Consider the following 17,897-nt stretch of genomic DNA (forward strand, 5'->3'; position numbering starts at 1 on the left):
ACAAAAACTAATCAAAATATTAACTTTTCGGGATTGTTTCCGCTTGATTACGAAAAAAATAAAAAAATAAAGAGAGATGACTCCTCGGATTGTAAAAGGTCTCTGACTGTTAGTCTGGAGTATAAAATCCTAATAAATTACATTGGATTTGTGGTTGCAAGTGACAAAGTGTGGAAAATCTCAGTGGGTATTAATACCCTCGCAAATGGCAACGAATGTTCTCATAGTTTCGGGTTTTATAGCAAATCCTGAAGCCTCAAGGGAGAGGTTTCTCTTGGCTCTAAACAGAAACACAAACTGGAAAACTACGGCGATGTACGTGACGACGTTTTGTTGCTACAATTTAGTGTCAGCACAACCTGTCCTTTATACCTTCCAGTTTTCTTTTTTGAAATTATTTTTATTTTACTACACTAAAGACCAGTGTGTCGTTTATTAAAAGAAGAAAAAGAAACAAGAGAGAAGAGTTATTGCTCTGGAAAGGAAAGGAGGGCACATCTGACCTGCTTTACAGAGTGCTTCATACTTTCCATGAACTTGTGCTTCCCAAAAAAAAAAAAAAAGAAAAAAGTCCACATCCAGCAGCTTGTGATTCGGCTCGTTATGTTATAAAAAAAAAAAAAAAGGAACTCAGAGAATATGTTTTGTGAGGGGGCAAAGTGGCGGAAGAGCCTCTGTGGTGCTGAGCGGAAGGGTCTTACCCTGCATCGTCCGCCTGAAACCCCTCCAGCTCGTCCCTTTGCTCGGCCAGCGAGGACTCCAGGTCCAGGTAGGTCCCATTGTGGGACAGCTGAAGTGTGCAATCGTCGAGCTGCAAAAACACGAGAGAGACACGGCCGTCATGAAACACGGAAACGGAACCAAAAACAACCGAAAACGTCTCGTCGCTTCCATTTCACCGCAACTCACAACTCGCTTCCCGGCCGCCGGAAAAGGCCAGTAAAGTCCATCTGGTGATTGACGCAGGCGACTCGACCCGCTTTTCCAGCGGTCACTTACTTATGTCTATTTATGTTTCACACCCTTGAATTAGAAGAAACAATGTGAGACTCTGAAATAAAGCCGCTCTATTGGGTCGAGCCAATGTCATGTACAAGTTGTCGGTGGAGGAGCGGCGGCCGCTTGCGGCGGTGGGGATTCTGCTTTTGGCATTACGGCGGAGCTGCTGAGGGAATTAACTCGTAATAAAGCTGCAGGGACGTGAAACCAAAACCAGAGTGCAACAAGGGGCAGCTCTTAGTGCATGTAAATACCAGCTGCGGGAAATGTGAGACTTGAATTTTGCTTCAATTGGTTTTAGGCGAGAAGATCCAGCATTTTTAGCTGTCTCTGCATCTGTGAACAGGGTGCAGGGGGTTTCACCCAAAACCTTTCTCACATGTGTATGAGTTAGCACAGTCTGTTTCTCGTAAAAAACAAAAACAAAAACAAAAAAAAAACTAAGCTCAGATCTCGCACCTAGACGCTGTTCAATCGACAAAATAGAAAAAAAAAAGCACCCCACCGGCGTGGATGTTTTATGAGCGCAGTCTCCAGGTGGGAGCAGGTGCAAAGAACTATGGAGACGACTCACAAAAAGCAACTTACATCATTGTTGCAGACGAGACCCTGGGAGTGTTGTTCCCGGTTAAAAGCCGTTCGTATCAAACCTTCCACACCTGTGACTGGGTCGTTCTGATTCTGGTTCTGGTTCTGCTGACCCCAGAAGCAAACATGAGGAAGCAGCATCCAGCTTCTACGAACCACAAATCCAGAAGAAACGTCTAGAACAGCAAACAGCTGAAACACTGTCCAGAGTTGCTTTTGGTCAACATGATGTGCTTTTGCTTGATGATTCTGATGTAGACGGTTGACAAAATGTAATGTTTGTTGCTTGTTTCATAGTTGATAACTATCTGACGATTTTTAAAAAAAACATTTTTTACGTTGTAAGGACCTTTGAACCTCCTGGTCGCTGAAATGTGCGATACAAATAAACTTGACTTGGAGATCAGAGGAGTCATCCATCGGTATTTAGCAGGTCGGTGGTATCGTTGGGAATCTCACAAGCTTAGGTGTGCCACTAATAAACTCCCACCCACACACACACACACACACACACACACACATACCTCCACAGACGACCATTCAAGTGGCCTGACGACACTTTGTGACCAGGGCAAAACCTGCTCCTGCTCCCCGTCTGTCCGTCCCTCCCTTTCACGTAGAAACAGGGACGGACTACCAGACGGACTCGCAGCATAAATATAACTCTTGCTATATTTACTCTGTTCTGAGGCAAGCGTGCACTCGGGCCGCAGAGGGTGAGTGAGTACAAAAGGACCTAAAGTCAAATGGGGGCACAACCAAGACAGACACCAACGTTGGCATGTTGTTTGATTTGAACATGTCCAGATCATAAACAGACAGGGCTTTTTTTTTTTTTTTTATGACTTTTGACCAACGATTAGCAAATGGAACATCAGATTTCTGGACAAATATAAATAAATTAAGTTGAAATCGAATGTTAGGACATTCAAATTAAACTGGATTGAGAACAAATTGTCATTATTCATTGGTGCTGATAGACTGGGTGAAGGACGTTAACCATTTTGTTCATTTTGTTAGATTTTCTATTTTAATGGAAATGTTCCTAATTTAAAAAGACTAAAATCACAAACCCTAACCTCATAAGCCAACACCAAAGTTGTTTTTCTAAATTTCTTTTGCTGTACAATTTAATCTTCCACCAACACAGTTCCAGACAACCTTCTTTACCAAACTTGTTCCACAACGTTGACAAATATAATGCAGAGAACATATTATTAGCTTGCTTCCCCAGAAGCAGCCGGCCTGGTCGCTAAGCATATCTAAAAGAGAATCCCACTGGTTCTCCAGTTTGGAACTGGAGCATAATTGGGTTTGATGCAATCCCCACATCCGAGTGCCAACCTCAGAGTTAATTGGAACGTAACACACCACCCATAGTGGAGTCAGAGTCCTCTTCTTCTGGAAGTTTCTGTATCAAGCAACACACCTTCCTTGGTTGTTGGTGGCTCTACAAGCAACTAAATTATTCGTATTTGTCTTGTAAATAATTAATTTGTAAATTTCTACAGAGTACCAATAAAAACAGGTACTTCTACTACAGATTGAGATGCAGTCAGCGTTTTTTCTCAGGTCTTTTTTTTAATCACTCTCCTCTTAAGTCAATCCAAGAAGGAGCACCCCTAATCTTACACAATAATCAGGCATAATGACAGCAGTCCTGCAAAAGTTTCCCTCTCTTTCCCTCAGAAGAACATTAATCCATCTGTGTCAACTAGCTAATCCACTTAGCAAAAGCACCCCTGATGCACACTGGTCCAACTGCAGAGATGTTTTGGCCCGCTAAACACCTGGGATTTGTGTATTTTCTCAAACAAAGCACACTACGGTAGCTGGCAAAACACAAAAGAAGCAAAGAATTGCAAAAGAAAATGGTTACAAAAGAAAAGCTAGCATACAAAAGAGGAACCCAGAATGCTAAAGCTAGCTTAGCATCATGTTCAGATAAAAACATTTTTTTGAGGGGGTAAAAGGGAGGTTGGTGTTCACGGCAACATTAGGTCAATGTTAATGGGAAAAAAAGTGAAACAGTTTTTAAATTGTTTTCTGTGCACATTTCAACAAAAAATATTTACGGGTTGTTTACAGAAAGTGTCAGAATTTTATTCTATGGCCAAAATTATGCTGGTTTGCAGGGCTTTATGAAAGAGAAATCTGGGTTTTCATGCCTAAAATCAGATACAACACAGTGAGGTAAGGTGAATCCAAGTAAAGTTAATCCCAAATGTGAAGCCATTGTTGTTCACACTTTCTATGTGTGTGAGAACTGGTAAATCTGTCCAGGACTGGGACAAAGGACTGGAAACAACAAGTGGGGGTGGGGTGGGGGTCATGTCCTGCCCCACTGCCCCAGTTTTTGTGGGTTTTTTTTTTTTGCTGCTGTGAGAATTAAACAAAAGCATTTTTAATCCCATTCCACAGTCGTTCTCCAACATCACCTGAATTTTCACCAGTCAGGTTTTTCTTTATAACTGTTCTCTTATTTTTTTTCTTTTAAGGTTTGATTATTCCAATTTTGACCCATTCATTTGTTTGTTTGTTTTTCTCAATTTTTTTCTCTTTTTAATTTTTTTTTTATCCAAAAAGACAATTACTTGCAGGTTAAAATAAAAAAAGGTGGCAATAGTGGGAGTTCTTAGTCTTAATGACCTAATGCAAAGGTGTGAAACTCATTTTCATTTTGGGCCCAATCAAGATTATTAAGGCTCTTAAAGGGCCGGTTGTGCCAAATGTATTGATAAAACCGTTCACAAACTGTTAATATATGAATGAATTCCTAAAAATAAATATTATTGTACCTCTTTTCAGTCCCTCCAGGATTGCATAATTCATTTTGTAATTTTTTTGCAATTAAAAAAAACAAAGCGTTTGTGACACTAATTTGGAAATATTTGCAATATTTGCACTTATATCGATGACAGCATATGTGACTTTTTATTACTTGCTGTATGGATTACGGACTATAATCTGACATCAGTTGAAGCTGAGGCAGCTGTTCAGTACAAGTAAGAAAGTTTTTGACAATTTTTGAGAAAAATCTGCAATTACCTCCCAATTATATATTAGCTCAAAAAAAGTCAGAGGATCTGTTGATTTTGCATGAATTTCCACAATAATTCTCAAGGAGCCCGAGGGACTGATTGATTGATGTAATTTGGCAGTAAACAGATAAAAACAGCATTGATTTTATTGATAACTTTATGTTTAAGCACACTTAGTGTTTAGTCTAGAATCTAGGGGGCCACATAAAAAGCTACGGCGGGCCGGATTTGGCCCACGGGCCTTGAGTTTGGCAAGGCCCAAATGAACAGGAGGCGGGGGAACTAAAACATTGATACAGAAAATGTCAAGCGCAGATAATAATCGACTGAATTTTCCTTGATGGATTCTGACTTTTGACCTATTGAAAGACGCATCTCTACTGGAATCTGGTTGGCAAATCAAAGACGGAAGAAATCGACTCTCATTAATTGATGCATTAATGAGAATCTTGCAATTCCATCATTTTTCGATGGACTCAAAACTCTTACATCATCCACCACAGCACCTACGACCTCCTTCTCTTCTATGTCACATAATCTTTCAAATAAAAAGATCAAGAAAACGTCACAAACACACCTCCTAATACAGCGTCAACCAAAGCCAGTCTCTTCCTATGAACTCTTGTCTCGGGGGATGCAGGTATTAATATACCAAAAACACGTCTCGCTGTTTGTAGATGGAAGAGAGTCGGCTCCACAAAACGGGGGCCAGAGGAACATAATGACCGATCTGCTTTACACCCATTTAACCAAATTCTCCCAGAAGGAGTGAAGCAAAGAGAGGAAGGAAGAAAAGCAAAAAACACAGGAGGGCGAGAGGGGCGGGATGTAATTACTTCCATGTTAAAATAACACCCAGCCTGCCGATGATCGTGGTCAGTCGACAGTTATAGATGCCCTTACGTAATTTAGCCGGCGACTTTTAGCGACGCAGGAGATTCTGTTCTAGAAAGAGCGTGGGGGGGAAGGCTTTTCCATGTGGCCATTAAGTCTCTCAGGGCTGCTTTAACAAGAGCTATTCGCTAATTCAATAAAAGTCGACCTCTGAAGTGCAGGATTTACTGGGGATTTTTTTGTGTTTTTTTTGTAGGGGAAGGGAGTTTCTTACTGTAAAAGTGTGCAGGCAAAGTATTCATGCCCCTTGGGCGCATTGTGTGGCATTACATCCACAGACTTCAGCGTATCTTACTGGGAAACTGTTTGGTGGACAAAAGCATAAATGACACTGAAAGACAAGAATGCACAATTTTCAAATTGTTTATGACTAAAAATCTGTAAAGTGTGGCATGCATTTGCACTGGAACAGAGTTTGCAAAATGTCTTCAGGAAAAAAAAAAGATTTTGACATGGCTTTGAAATAATACTTTATTTGCTTGTTTTGTCATTTATTTTATTTTGATTCATATATTTTTAATACTATTATGCATTCTTGTACATTTTGTTATTGATCTGTTTCCCCCCCCAACATTTTTTAGCTTTAATGCCCATTTATTTAGATCAAATGAAGGGAGTGACATTTTGGGGAGCGCCTTGAGCTACGTTTGGATTCGTTACACACGACATTTAAACACAAGCTCATTCTTAATAAAAATCTTCAGAAATCACCTCATTAGTGGAGAGCTTCAACCTGTGTGTAATCGAACAACAATCGGCAACAGGAAAATCCTTTTTGAGGGTCGACTTTGAAAACAAAATAGTACTTTCTGGTGTACGTGCGAACCCATACCCACCGCGAGACATGACAGCTTGAGAGCCGGCGATCAAAACAATGCATAAACTCTACCTTGATCCCACTGAAATTCACTACAGTTTGCTGTTGTGATGGTACAAGATATGAAAAAAGTACCACTGCAGTAGACCGAAACCCGGTGAGCTGGATCTCTTTGATGATGATTTATCCGAACTGTTCTGACAGAAGGGCAAGAGCAGCTTGGACCAAGCAACACATCCAAGGCTCTCCGATTTAGCCCTAGCAACCCGGGCTGTGTGTTTATGCTTGTGTTTGGTCAGAGAGGTGGAAGAGGACGTAGAGGAAGAGGACAGGAAAACCACAGCGCCCAAAGTGAGGAGAACAAAGTGTCGTAAGGATCCAGGCCACGGCCACAGGAATTCTGGGACAAGTGACCTATACTTTACATGCAGCCGAGCCAGTCGAGCGCAGAATTCTCCCATCACAGCATAATAACCCAGGGAGAAAAGTTCAGGACGCTGAGGGTACAGTGAGAAGAAAAAGCCGCTTTAAAAGACTGAGAAATAACCCAAGAAGTGAAACAAATCACTTTAAAAAAAGTGTCATTTTTCAGATTTCCCATGTTATCTCCAGAGCAAATCCTTAAAAAAGCCCCAAAGTTCGGATCCCGACTATGCGACGGGCAAAAGCGCAGCGATTCCATCCCATCCCTATAATCTAAGCACAATATCCAGTTGCCATAGCACACAGTCTTCCTCTGGGATGGGAATAAAATTGCAAACACAAACACAGACTGCACCATCTGTCCTTGCGTAAGTTGTAATCATAAGCTTTTCTGTGCTGTGGGCTATTTTTCATTTGTTTTGTGGCTTTTAAGGATCGCACAAGATCCACTGGTTTTGGAAAAAGCCATTCCACTGTCAGTGCTGGCTCGCCGATGGGGTCATCGGCAGCACTTCAAACTCCCGAGTCTCCTTTGATTTTCAATTTAAACTTTACTGTCTGCTTATTTGAAAATCACACAAATAAGAGGCGTATAATAAGGTCTGCATCACTTTGACGGCTCGCCTGGGTGAGTTCTGGGCATCGGCTGGTTACCGATGCTGAGGTACTAAAGAGTTACGATTTTAAAACCATTGGAATTCTCCATCATGCAATCCTACGGTGCAACGAGCTTTCAATGAGATGCCAGAGAATGTGCCGCCATAGTTTATGCTTTGAAGCATTCCCCACTTGTTGGTCAGCATTAGCAGCTAGGAGAGGGCTGCTACAGTTTATGCACGAAACAAGACTGACCACTTGATATTACACTGGACTATTGAAAGTATTTACTTGAAGGCTTTCTTCCAGGCTTAGCAGTGTGTTTACGTGACTTTTTGGAGATTCCTATATCTGTGAGGTCAGACTCAAATCAATCAGCAATTATAAAAAGCTTGAATTGCCAATTGGTTGTTTTTGTTTTTGCTGAAATGTTGCTAAATATAGGAAGAAATTCACAGAGTTGGCAACAGTGGAGTGACTATTGCCAACTGCATTGCCAGCTGCAAACCTGAAGACACGACCCGTTGGGCCAATCCTCTCAGAGTACAGTGGCTAGTTTTTAGACCTTGAGGACGTAGATAAGATCAGCTTCACACTCATCGGAGTCCCAAAATTAAGGAAATCAGATCCAATTTATCGGCTGGTCCATTTTTCGACACACCCCTAATCTCTACTCTAATTTACCTACAAGGTATTCTACAGGGTTAAGCTCAAGAAACACCTATTGTGACCGACTATTCAGGCGCCGATATGATTTTTTCTCTCATGAAGATCGACTATTCATGTGAGAGTAAAAGATCAATCGTAGGAAATTGCTGGCGGTCTGCGAGGCTCCGTTACCTTCAACGTGTTCTAACTGCTGTGCAGATCATCCGCAAACTTGACTTGATGTTGGGGAATGTATAGAACATTCCAATACACTCTCTGCACTATCATAACCACAAAGAACAGCCAAAATGTAACATTGGGTAGGTTTATATTTCAGGTGCCATGCAGTAGAATTAGATTTTCCAGTGATGTATTCCACATTTATCCAAAAACGCCTTCTAATATCACGCAATCCAAATCAGAAAATCGGGATCAGCAGGTCAAGTATTTTAAAAAGGTATTTTTTTCCCCTTGTTCATCAAGACATAAGAACTTCCACTGTTTTTTATTTCTAAAAATACATTAACTCAGAGCATAAACCTTTTTTTTTTTTTTTTTAGCGCAATAACATATGAATATAAGGTTTAGGAACACATGCCATGATAAATAAATAGAAACCAACTTTGCCAAAGAACCTGCAGCAGAATCTCTGAGTTCTGATGTTATTTTAAAGCATCAGTCAGAACAGAAGCGGCCAGTCAGATCTCAGAGGAAATCAGAAATCGGTGTATCTCTAATAATAACTCTAGGAAAGGTTTGTGTTCATACCAGTATCAAGTGGAAACCATGTTATTTTTACTCGATTCTATCATCCCTGGAGAATGTCATACCAGCCCATGCCTGGTGTGATCATGTGTTCCAGTCAGCCTTGTCAGTGAGGAATGTACCGTTTTGTTTCAACGTCATCTTTTCTCCCCATCAAAACGGCCCTAAAGCTGCATCTTCTTTTCTGCCGACACGCTCCTCTGACTGAGCCGGTCATCTGGGATTGGGGTTGCTGGGCGCCTGAGCAGTGGGACTGTCATTTGGGGGCAGAGGAGTGGACAGCTAGGGATATATCTAGTCGCCCTGTTGCGTTTGCAGCCACCTGTTAGAGTGAAGTAGAGCACAGATACGCAGCAATCGGGTTCACTTGGCTGGAGGAGATTTCAACCTGACAGGGTTCATTCTGAGACTGAGAAACCCCTAAAGGCAGGGTCAAAAGGAAAGACCTTTTCTTTTTACTACTGTAGAACTGGTAAAGACAGTATACACATTAAGACCTCAATAAAAGTGTACTTCATTGAGGAAAACTCCATTAAAATTGTGAAATTTCATTCCGGCTTTTGTTTTTAACGTGTGCCAACCCAGATTATCAGTGACCCCATCTCTTTATAACCTTCCTGCGACCGCCCCTGGATATTTAATCTTTTATAAGTGAAGGCAGCGTTTGAAGCTGCTGAAGGCTTTGTGGCAACCTTGTTTCATTCCACAGATTGGAGTCACTTGTGTTCTGAAAATAGCCTCTGAATACTGGCTGCTGGAGTGTATTTGCAGGAGCCTTGAAGGGGAGAAAAACAGAAGTCCAAAAAACTCCATGTGGTTCTGCTCTAACTTTTCCCCAAACACACCCAAACGTTAAAAATATAAACAAACTGATATTCTACAACAGATTTCTGTCAGATCAACTCATCAACACTCCTTGTTTCGTCTTGTTTTTGTTTGTTTCCATAAAGGAAGGTGATTCCAGCGCTGTTTACCAAAGGGATTATCCTACCTTGTGTGGAGCTTTGAGGAGCCGATGGACGCCCGCTAGCTGGTTGATGAGGGGGATGTCCTCCCGGAAGGTGTACACCGGGGGTCTGGTCGGCTCTGGAAAGTTAGTGCTGTTGAACGGATCGGTGTCATCTAAAAACTGAACCCTGCAGACGAACGTGGCCATGCTGCATCCATGCAAGTGGCTTCTTCTGAGGGGACGGACGGGGCAGGGTAGAGGGTAGGAGGGCAGTCGAGAGGTTTTGAGGGTGGAGGGTGGTAGGAGAAGCAGGAGCGCTCCTCAGCCGGTAACGACGACAAATCCCCGTCGCCAAGAACGCCCGGAGCGAATGTGGGGGGATGTCGCCCTTTCTCCGTCTGCGGCGAGGCTCGCTCGGTCCTGAGCGGTCGGGAGTTATTCTCGGAGAGGCAGGTGGCCGGTGATGAAGAGGAGGGAGCAAAGCGGAGAGTGAAGGATCAGCGCAGCCTGGCTGGGACAGCCGGTCTGCTGTCTGTCTGAGCCTAATCCATCCCACCCCTCTCTGACTGAGCTGTGTCTATTTTCCCCTCTGCCCTCCTTCTCCTCCTCCCTCACTCTCTCCTGCTTTCCAGTGGCTTCCTCCATGAAAATCATCTGAGCACTAATCCGATGGTCATCTGAAACAACAACAGTAAAACATTTTAGACTGAATAACTGTAAAAATAATTAATAAATAACAATAATAATAATGAGAGGTTTCGGGATCAAATTTAGGCTTGGAAATTTTGTAATATATACTGCTTTATTTTAGTTGTAATTTATTCATTTATTTATGTCATTTATTGACACCAGAACTTTGTTTTTAACGTTATTCCTGTGGAAAACTGTTGATCTCTGGTGACATCTTGTGGCCACATCTTGCAGCTGCAGCCTCTTCAGTCTGTCATTACAGCAAACTGCGCTGTACTTTACTGGAATTTTCTATACTGGACAACAAAAAGTGATTTTTTTGCTTGATAATTTGAATGACCAATTACTGTATACCTCTTTACTAAAATTTTTTTATTACATTTTAAAGATAACAAAATATCAAATTGATTTTAAGTAACTTTGAATTAGCTTAAAAATATAGTTTTAAAATAATAAACACAAAATAAAAAATAAATCTAATTCCTATGAAAAATCCGTCAAAATAGATGATTCTATCTTTAAAAAAAAGTGTGAAAAGCATATCAGTATCGCAATGCTGCCATCTGCAGGCTGCCTCGGGAAGCTATTTTGATTACGCAGGACTCACAAATTTATCAACAAGTTAAAAAAGATAAGCGGTTAAAGATTAAAACCTAAAAATTATATTTATATTTTTGACTCCATCAAGTTTTTAACCGTTTTACCTGAAGACATGAAAAAAGGAAATAGAGTCAGATCCAGCTTTTACAAACCTCAGTAGAAACTGGGTAGGATTACAGGTTAAACACAAAGCACAATAATATATATTTTTTTAACTAATCAAAATTAATACTGAAGATGCTGGCCGTCTGGCAGCTAAATCTAGCGTCAACTTCCTGGTTAATTAAAGAGAGGAATTGGCAAAAATATCTCCTTCATACCAACAGGGGGCAGAAACCCTCTGTTTTAACCGCAGCTAAATTAAGTGAGTGGTTGGAAAACTTAAATTAAAACTGTGATTGGATTTTGTCACCAATCTGAATACAACTCCAATCACAGGACAATATTATGAAGATTGAATAAATAGGGCTGTTGAGATGTATTATTCAAATCCAATAAATATTTCACAGAATCTTTACCTGTAACAGACTTCATGTTTCTCACAACGACATGTTTTTATCTCTACTTTTGGCCTGAATGCCTAGGGGTGCAAGATGATTTCTCAGGGCAGGAAGTTAAACTTTGAAAAAAATATTTTCTGCTTTCTTTTGCGTTAACTGTACCACCTCAACAGTTTCCAGGCGACTGCATGGCGTAAATAACTCACTTATCAGAGAATCCTGTTTTATTCCTGTTTTACACCGGTGAGTAAGTGACAAAGTCCAGTTTCGGCCGATTTTGCTGAGGATCTGGAAATCTGTTTATGTATTTGGCAGCTCCTCCGTCAACCTTTGGACGTGTGGCTTATGGCGTTTCCTCCTGGTCACACAGGCGGAGCTGGGTGAGGTTTTCTCGGATATTTTCTGTTTTGCATTTCTTTCAAAAATGAAATGTCGGCATCTTGACGGCAGAATTTGCGGGATTCAATCAGAATGGCCGAAGCCCAATCTTATTGTATTTCTAGTAGTGTTTCAGAAGAGGATAGCATTTGCATTTTTCCCACAGAGTCCTTTTGTCACTCATTTACAGTTGCTCCTTACTTTAAGAGTTACTTAATCTTTCGAGCCCATTGACCTTCTGGTCGGGGGAGTGTGACCAAATCTAAATACATTTTTACGAAGCGAAAAGGTTAAAATATAGCTGAGGGATGCAGATTGTTTTATAACTTTTTTTTTTAGAACATTTCATCATCATAGGTTTGGGGCTTGGAGACAAGCCAGACGATTCCTCTGGTTTTATTTATCGAGACGAACAACTGAATTTACCACAGCTGGACTCCATTTAATCTGACCAAACATCTCAAGGATAACCAGTGGTTTTGAGCGTTACTGTGAATACTTATGTAAATTAAATTTCTTGGGCGTCTTTTTTAAATTATTATTATTTTTTGATTAATTTGCAAAACAGGGGAGTTGTGTGTGGAGTTTCGAGGGGAGAAAATAATTCAACACAACTTGGAACAAGTGTAGCATAGTGTGGAAAAAGTGAAGTGCTTTGAATTCTTTCCAACTGCGATTAAAAAAATAAAATAAAAAATATTTCCATATTATTTATTGGACAACTTTAAGTATTTCTTGCTTTCATGAGACTTCAGTCAGAGGCATCTTCAAATTCGTTGCGATACAGATCGCTACAGGCGATCTTTCCTGCCCACTACAGCCATCACCATCAACAATATCTCTTCATACAACTGAGTCACAACAACATTAAATTGTCCCTTTGAGACCAATAAAGCATTTTTTCAATTGAATTGAATTAACACAGTGACATAAAATCATAATAAAACACATTGAGGTTTGTGTAGGGTAGAAATACTTTTTTTTTTTTAATGCTCTGCACTGATTTTCTTTCAGTGCTGGTGGGGATATTGTCTCATGTCTCTGTCATGAGACCGTCCTCTGAGGAGAAGCATGTAAATGTAAATAGAGCATGCTGTTGTTTTGAGTCTGTCGCCGTGTGATAGCCTCAAACACGGCCCTGAAAAACAGATCTCCCAACATGGGGGACAGGAAAAGCAAATAAAACACACAGCGACGGTACATAATGGCTCAGCAGCTGTTTATTTATGCAGCCTGTAATGTTTCTGACTTGTTTTGCTGCGTTTTAGACCTCCGGTATATCCACACAAAACAGGGAGGGAGGAGTACTCTCTTCAGCCAAGCACTCCATTTTAATGCTCAAAACTGATAAGGAAAAGTAGAAAGGTTAACATTTAAAAGGCTTGAATTAGAAATACTGAAAGCCAGCCTTATACAACTGGGATGTGTGACCGTGAGCCAGCATTTACATGCGCTTTGAAGCCATTTGTGTTAAATATTAACTCAGACGGATGAGATGTGTCTTTACAATAAAATGCTAAGAAACCAATTTAACAGAAATGAATGACTCGCACTTTAAGTCGTGGGTTGTAAATGCTTTTTAGGCGTGTTGCCGTTCTGCTGTATAAGGAGTGAAGAAATAACTGATTAGACGGATTCTGATCTTTGGGTTTTTATCATTCATGTGAAAGTTTGTGAAAAAAATGACAGTCGTGTTTCATCTGGTTTGGCTTTTTTTTTTCCTCCTACACATCTAAATGTTTCAGATCATCAAATATGTTGTTATATATAAATACAACAAAGACAATCTGTGAAAATAGAAGAAAGCAGTTTTTAAATGATGATTATATTAAAATTACACCATGTAACTTGAATAAACAGTTTTTTTTGTGTTTTCTTTTAACAAATTTGTTAAAACTATTTATGAGAGACAATCTGTGAATAAATGAAGCTTTTCCTCCTCCCTGAGTTACGATAGATTCTCCAAAAAAAAAACAAAAAAAAAAAACCACGGTCAAAAGCATCCAATCAGCACCAGGAGGAGTGTCTCACTGTTAATTAGTGTTGTCAATCAACCTTATGTACACACTGCTAAACGTGCTAACAGCAGAGAAACAACTTACTGCTCCATTAAAGATGTTTATCCGCCATCATTGGTGGCCATGCTAACTAGCATGAGCGGTGCACACACAAGGATGACTGACAGGACCACGATTTGATTTTGCCTCCTTATTAAATGTGATTAACCACGTTGTTCTGGGCAGATGAGTTCAACTGACCTGTAGCTTCAGTTAATCATTTAAATAGCACCTGCATGACGACGTGAAGTAGGATGAAGGATCTAAAACAGCCACAAGTCACAGCCGGAGCCAATATGACAGAAGACACTGAGATCCATCCGTCTGGAAAGGAGTACAAAGTCTCTTCCAAGAGTCTCATTTGTTATTGTGTTTAATACGTTTCAATAAAGAACTGAACTTCTTGTAATGGCGGATGTTTGCGCCCCTCTGCACCACATACATCATGCTATTTACTCAGTGCACAAAACACTCCCTAATTAAAACAAACACTAACCAGGCAGAGCGTGAGCTCCTACCACAGCTAAAAATTTAAATAAAGTCAAAAAACATGCTGCGCCTCGTGCCTTATCGTGTTTTCTTTCCTTTCAAACCGCTCCTGTTGTTATTTGGGGGCTGCAACCTTTGGTTTCTCCTGCTCTGTCTCCACCAGCGTCATGATGCCACGTGAACGGGGGCTGTAAAAATGTCATAAATTCATTTTGCTGTCCTCTGCCTGTTATCCGTCTGTGGGCCCGAGCGAGATACGCGATCAGAGCCTTTACCGTTTTGTTGTCATCAATTTTAAAGGTGCTTTATCAACTTTTATTTGTTTAGAAAAAAAAAAAAGAAATCAACTTTCGTCGCAGCTCCACAGTGAAAATCCTTTTCAACAGCTAAATCTCCAAATCGAGGTGTTAGAAAACAACACCTGGTTGGCATCTCAGGATTACCTTGTCTCCATAGCAACCATTAGAAGCTACTTTCATGCCAACCACTAACTGGGATGCATGTTGGGTGGGGGGAGCCTTGTCTGTTCTACCATGTGGAGTTTGTTGTGCCCTATTGAGGCTTTAACTGAATTTAAGAGATGACTTTTCAGCAACAGAAACTCTGTGCTTTAGAATGCATAAAGCTGTGGGTCTGTAGCTGGATCTTTAACAGGAAAATTATCCAATTTATAAGAGAAATTAGGTATTGGACACAAAATCAACCACTATCACATATGTCCCTCGGACTAAAATCCTTTGAAAGAAAAGATTGTGATGCGAGTAGAAGATAGCATTGAAGACCCTTGATGATGATGATCTTAAGAGATTGTGTAAAGAGGAATGGTCAAAGTTCCCTTCCGTTGTTTGCTCTAATCTCGTGAAATGATACAGGAGAAGATTAGGTGCAGTCCTGCGGGGAAAAGTGCTGCTTGCCATAACAAAATGCAATAGAGGACAAAAATGCTTTCTAATGTGAGATTTCTAGAAGGTCTGAATGAGAGACGAACCAACTAAACAATATGTACAGTGGCAGAGGGAACCATTCGTAAATAAGCAGGTTTAGCTTGAAGAATTTCCAGAGGTCTTCAACAAATCACTGCGACATGTTTTGGGAGTAAAGATGTTGACAAAATTAAAAGATTACCGACTTAAACCTATAAATCTGCTATAGTTTATGAATAATTCAGGTCTTCTTGTTGAGAACAAGTAGTGAGAATGTCAACTTTTTTTTGTTATTTACATTTGACACTGAAAAGAAAGGGCAGTGCACTGTATCATATGACTGGGCTAAAGTGCCTGAAACGTGCACATTCCTCTGGGGAGAGGGGGTCTGTGATGAGATTGGTCAGTGTTGTGGTCTGACCAGAGACCTCCCAGCATCAGCCCTCCGGACACCAAAGCATTTCCTACAGAGAGTTCACCAGAGAATAAGAAAATGAAAAACACGACAGTTAAAAGAGGATATTCATGATGTTATGTTTTGCAGCAGGTGTTGCTTTAGAGAGGAAATAAGGCAGAAAATAAAATAATAAAAATAAAAAAGGAAATGCAATAGCTGCAATTTCCACTAGAAATTTGTGCAATATTCAATATTCCAGTAATGTCAAAACAGTCAAAATGCTCAATTTCAAACCCTAAAACCTAAAGGTAATGCTGTCATGTTGGGACTTTACAGAAACCGTGGCAATATGAGACAGTGTGAAATTTGTTCCGATCAAGTTAATTGGTTATCGAAACAATCGCCAAAATTGAGAGCGCCATACGTCTGTGTCATCATGACAATGGAAAAAGAAAGAATAAAATCAGCCAACAGTCGTATTTCCAGCGGCGTCAAGCTGAAGTGCTTAACATAAAACCGGGACTGCAGATGATTTACGTCTCAGCTCACTGACACCATTTGAAGTTGGCTGTAATCGCCACCTTCTTGCTCAAAACGTCTTTTAAAAGGGAAAATTTACAAGGACCATAATGTGGTGCGTCATTCATCGTTTCCATATCAGCGTGTTGACCTCGCCTACCCAAGGTCGCCGCGTGTTAACTGAATGAACTTTCAGCTTCAGGCCGGCTCCACCTTCACGCTCGATAATAAAAGCACCGGGGGCTTCGCACATGTTCCTTCGCTGACTGCTTCGCTGAATGAGCACCTGCCTCAGCGAAATGAGATAACGAGGAAATTAAGAGCAGTAATGTTGAAATATACAAGCCACTTTCTCATGTAGTGTTATGTTACTTTAAATTATCATGACAAATCTCTTTGCCTTATAGAACAAACTTATGTCCATCATGGGCAAGCAAACGTTTAGTCTAGCTTTGAAGGGAATGGAAACCTTACAAATATCTGTAGCTGGTATCTTACTGTAGTGCTTGAAATTTGATCCTTTGTTGTTTGGCACAGTCATGAGTCTCACTGTTGATCAGTTATTTCACTTGCTTCTACTTAGCTCACTTTCAGGCAGGTTTAGATGGGGATTATTTTTCAGCTATTTCAAAGTAGATTTCTGTTTTTGAGATCGCACACCTGTTATGACCAAAGGACAAAGCTTCAACCACCCATTCCAGTCACCTTGGAAGTTTGAACTGGGATCTGGGGTTTGAGGTCAGACCCGAAGTCACAACTTTCTAGTTAAGAAACCAGAATTTCAACGTGGTTTGTTTGCAGTAGCTTATAAGCGAACGCTACTTTAAATGTAGAGCTCTAGGTGCTACATGTAACACTGATTTTAGACGTACTCTTACGTGCATGTCTTGTAAATTAAGCGTTTCTATTTACTTACTTACTATTCTTGACGCGAGGCGACCATATTGAAACGCAAAGACCGCCTTTAAAGTCGTACCTGGGAGCTAGCCGTCGTGTAGTTGTGAAATCTGACTGGAAAGCATCCCCGTTGACTTTTCCAACTGGGAAGTCAAAATTTTACAGTTCTGAGTTCAACTGGAAAGGAGTTCATGAACAACTGAATAGCTGTTTTTCCATTGACGATATCCACAATTTCACATTTCCCAAGTAATTTTACTCAATAGAAACCAATTTCAAAACTCATTTTGCAGTAAAATGTTTCGGGAATGTGATGAGGTGGGTGTTTTTTTTGGGGGGGGGGGGCTGTATTGACATTGGTTTATTACGCAAAACTACAACAGAAAAACTTTTTTCGCATCACACGAGTCACATGATCAACAACCGGATGTTGCCACGGAGAAGAAGAAAACAGGAAGTAGTTGGATGATGATGGCGAGGGATGATTTTTAACCTTATTCAAATGGGATTTTAATTGTGTTTCTAATGAAATAAAAACGTCACAATTGCAAAATTATGCTGTCGTTTTTTTGACATTAATGGAATACAGACAAAGTTTTGTGCATATTTGTAATGGCTGCAATGTGCCCAGGTTCTGCAGCTGATGAGCCTAAACCGTCATCCCAACACAAAAATGGACGTGTTCTCAAACCGACGTTGCATTTAAAACACAAAAAAAACCCATCT

General features: G+C 40.5%; 1 protein-coding gene across 1 annotated transcript in view; it reads right to left on the reverse strand.

Annotated features, from left to right (window-relative positions):
- The window catches only part of LOC122843919 (FH1/FH2 domain-containing protein 3-like), a 41,870-nt gene extending 31,538 nt beyond the window's left edge, over window positions 1-10,332 (reverse strand). Inside the window, exons 1-2 of the mRNA XM_044139054.1 lie at window positions 9,764-10,332; window positions 702-811 (exon numbers count right to left, since the gene is read on the reverse strand). Of these exons, the coding sequence (XP_043994989.1) occupies window positions 702-811; window positions 9,764-9,928 (275 nt within the window). The 5' untranslated portion in view covers window positions 9,929-10,332. The remainder of the gene's footprint in view (window positions 1-701; window positions 812-9,763) is intronic.
- Window positions 10,333-17,897: the final 7,565 nt, after the last annotated feature.

The sequence above is a fragment of the Gambusia affinis genome, linkage group LG14 (assembly GCF_019740435.1).
Source record: "Gambusia affinis linkage group LG14, SWU_Gaff_1.0, whole genome shotgun sequence".
Taxonomy (NCBI): domain Eukaryota; kingdom Metazoa; phylum Chordata; class Actinopteri; order Cyprinodontiformes; family Poeciliidae; genus Gambusia; species Gambusia affinis.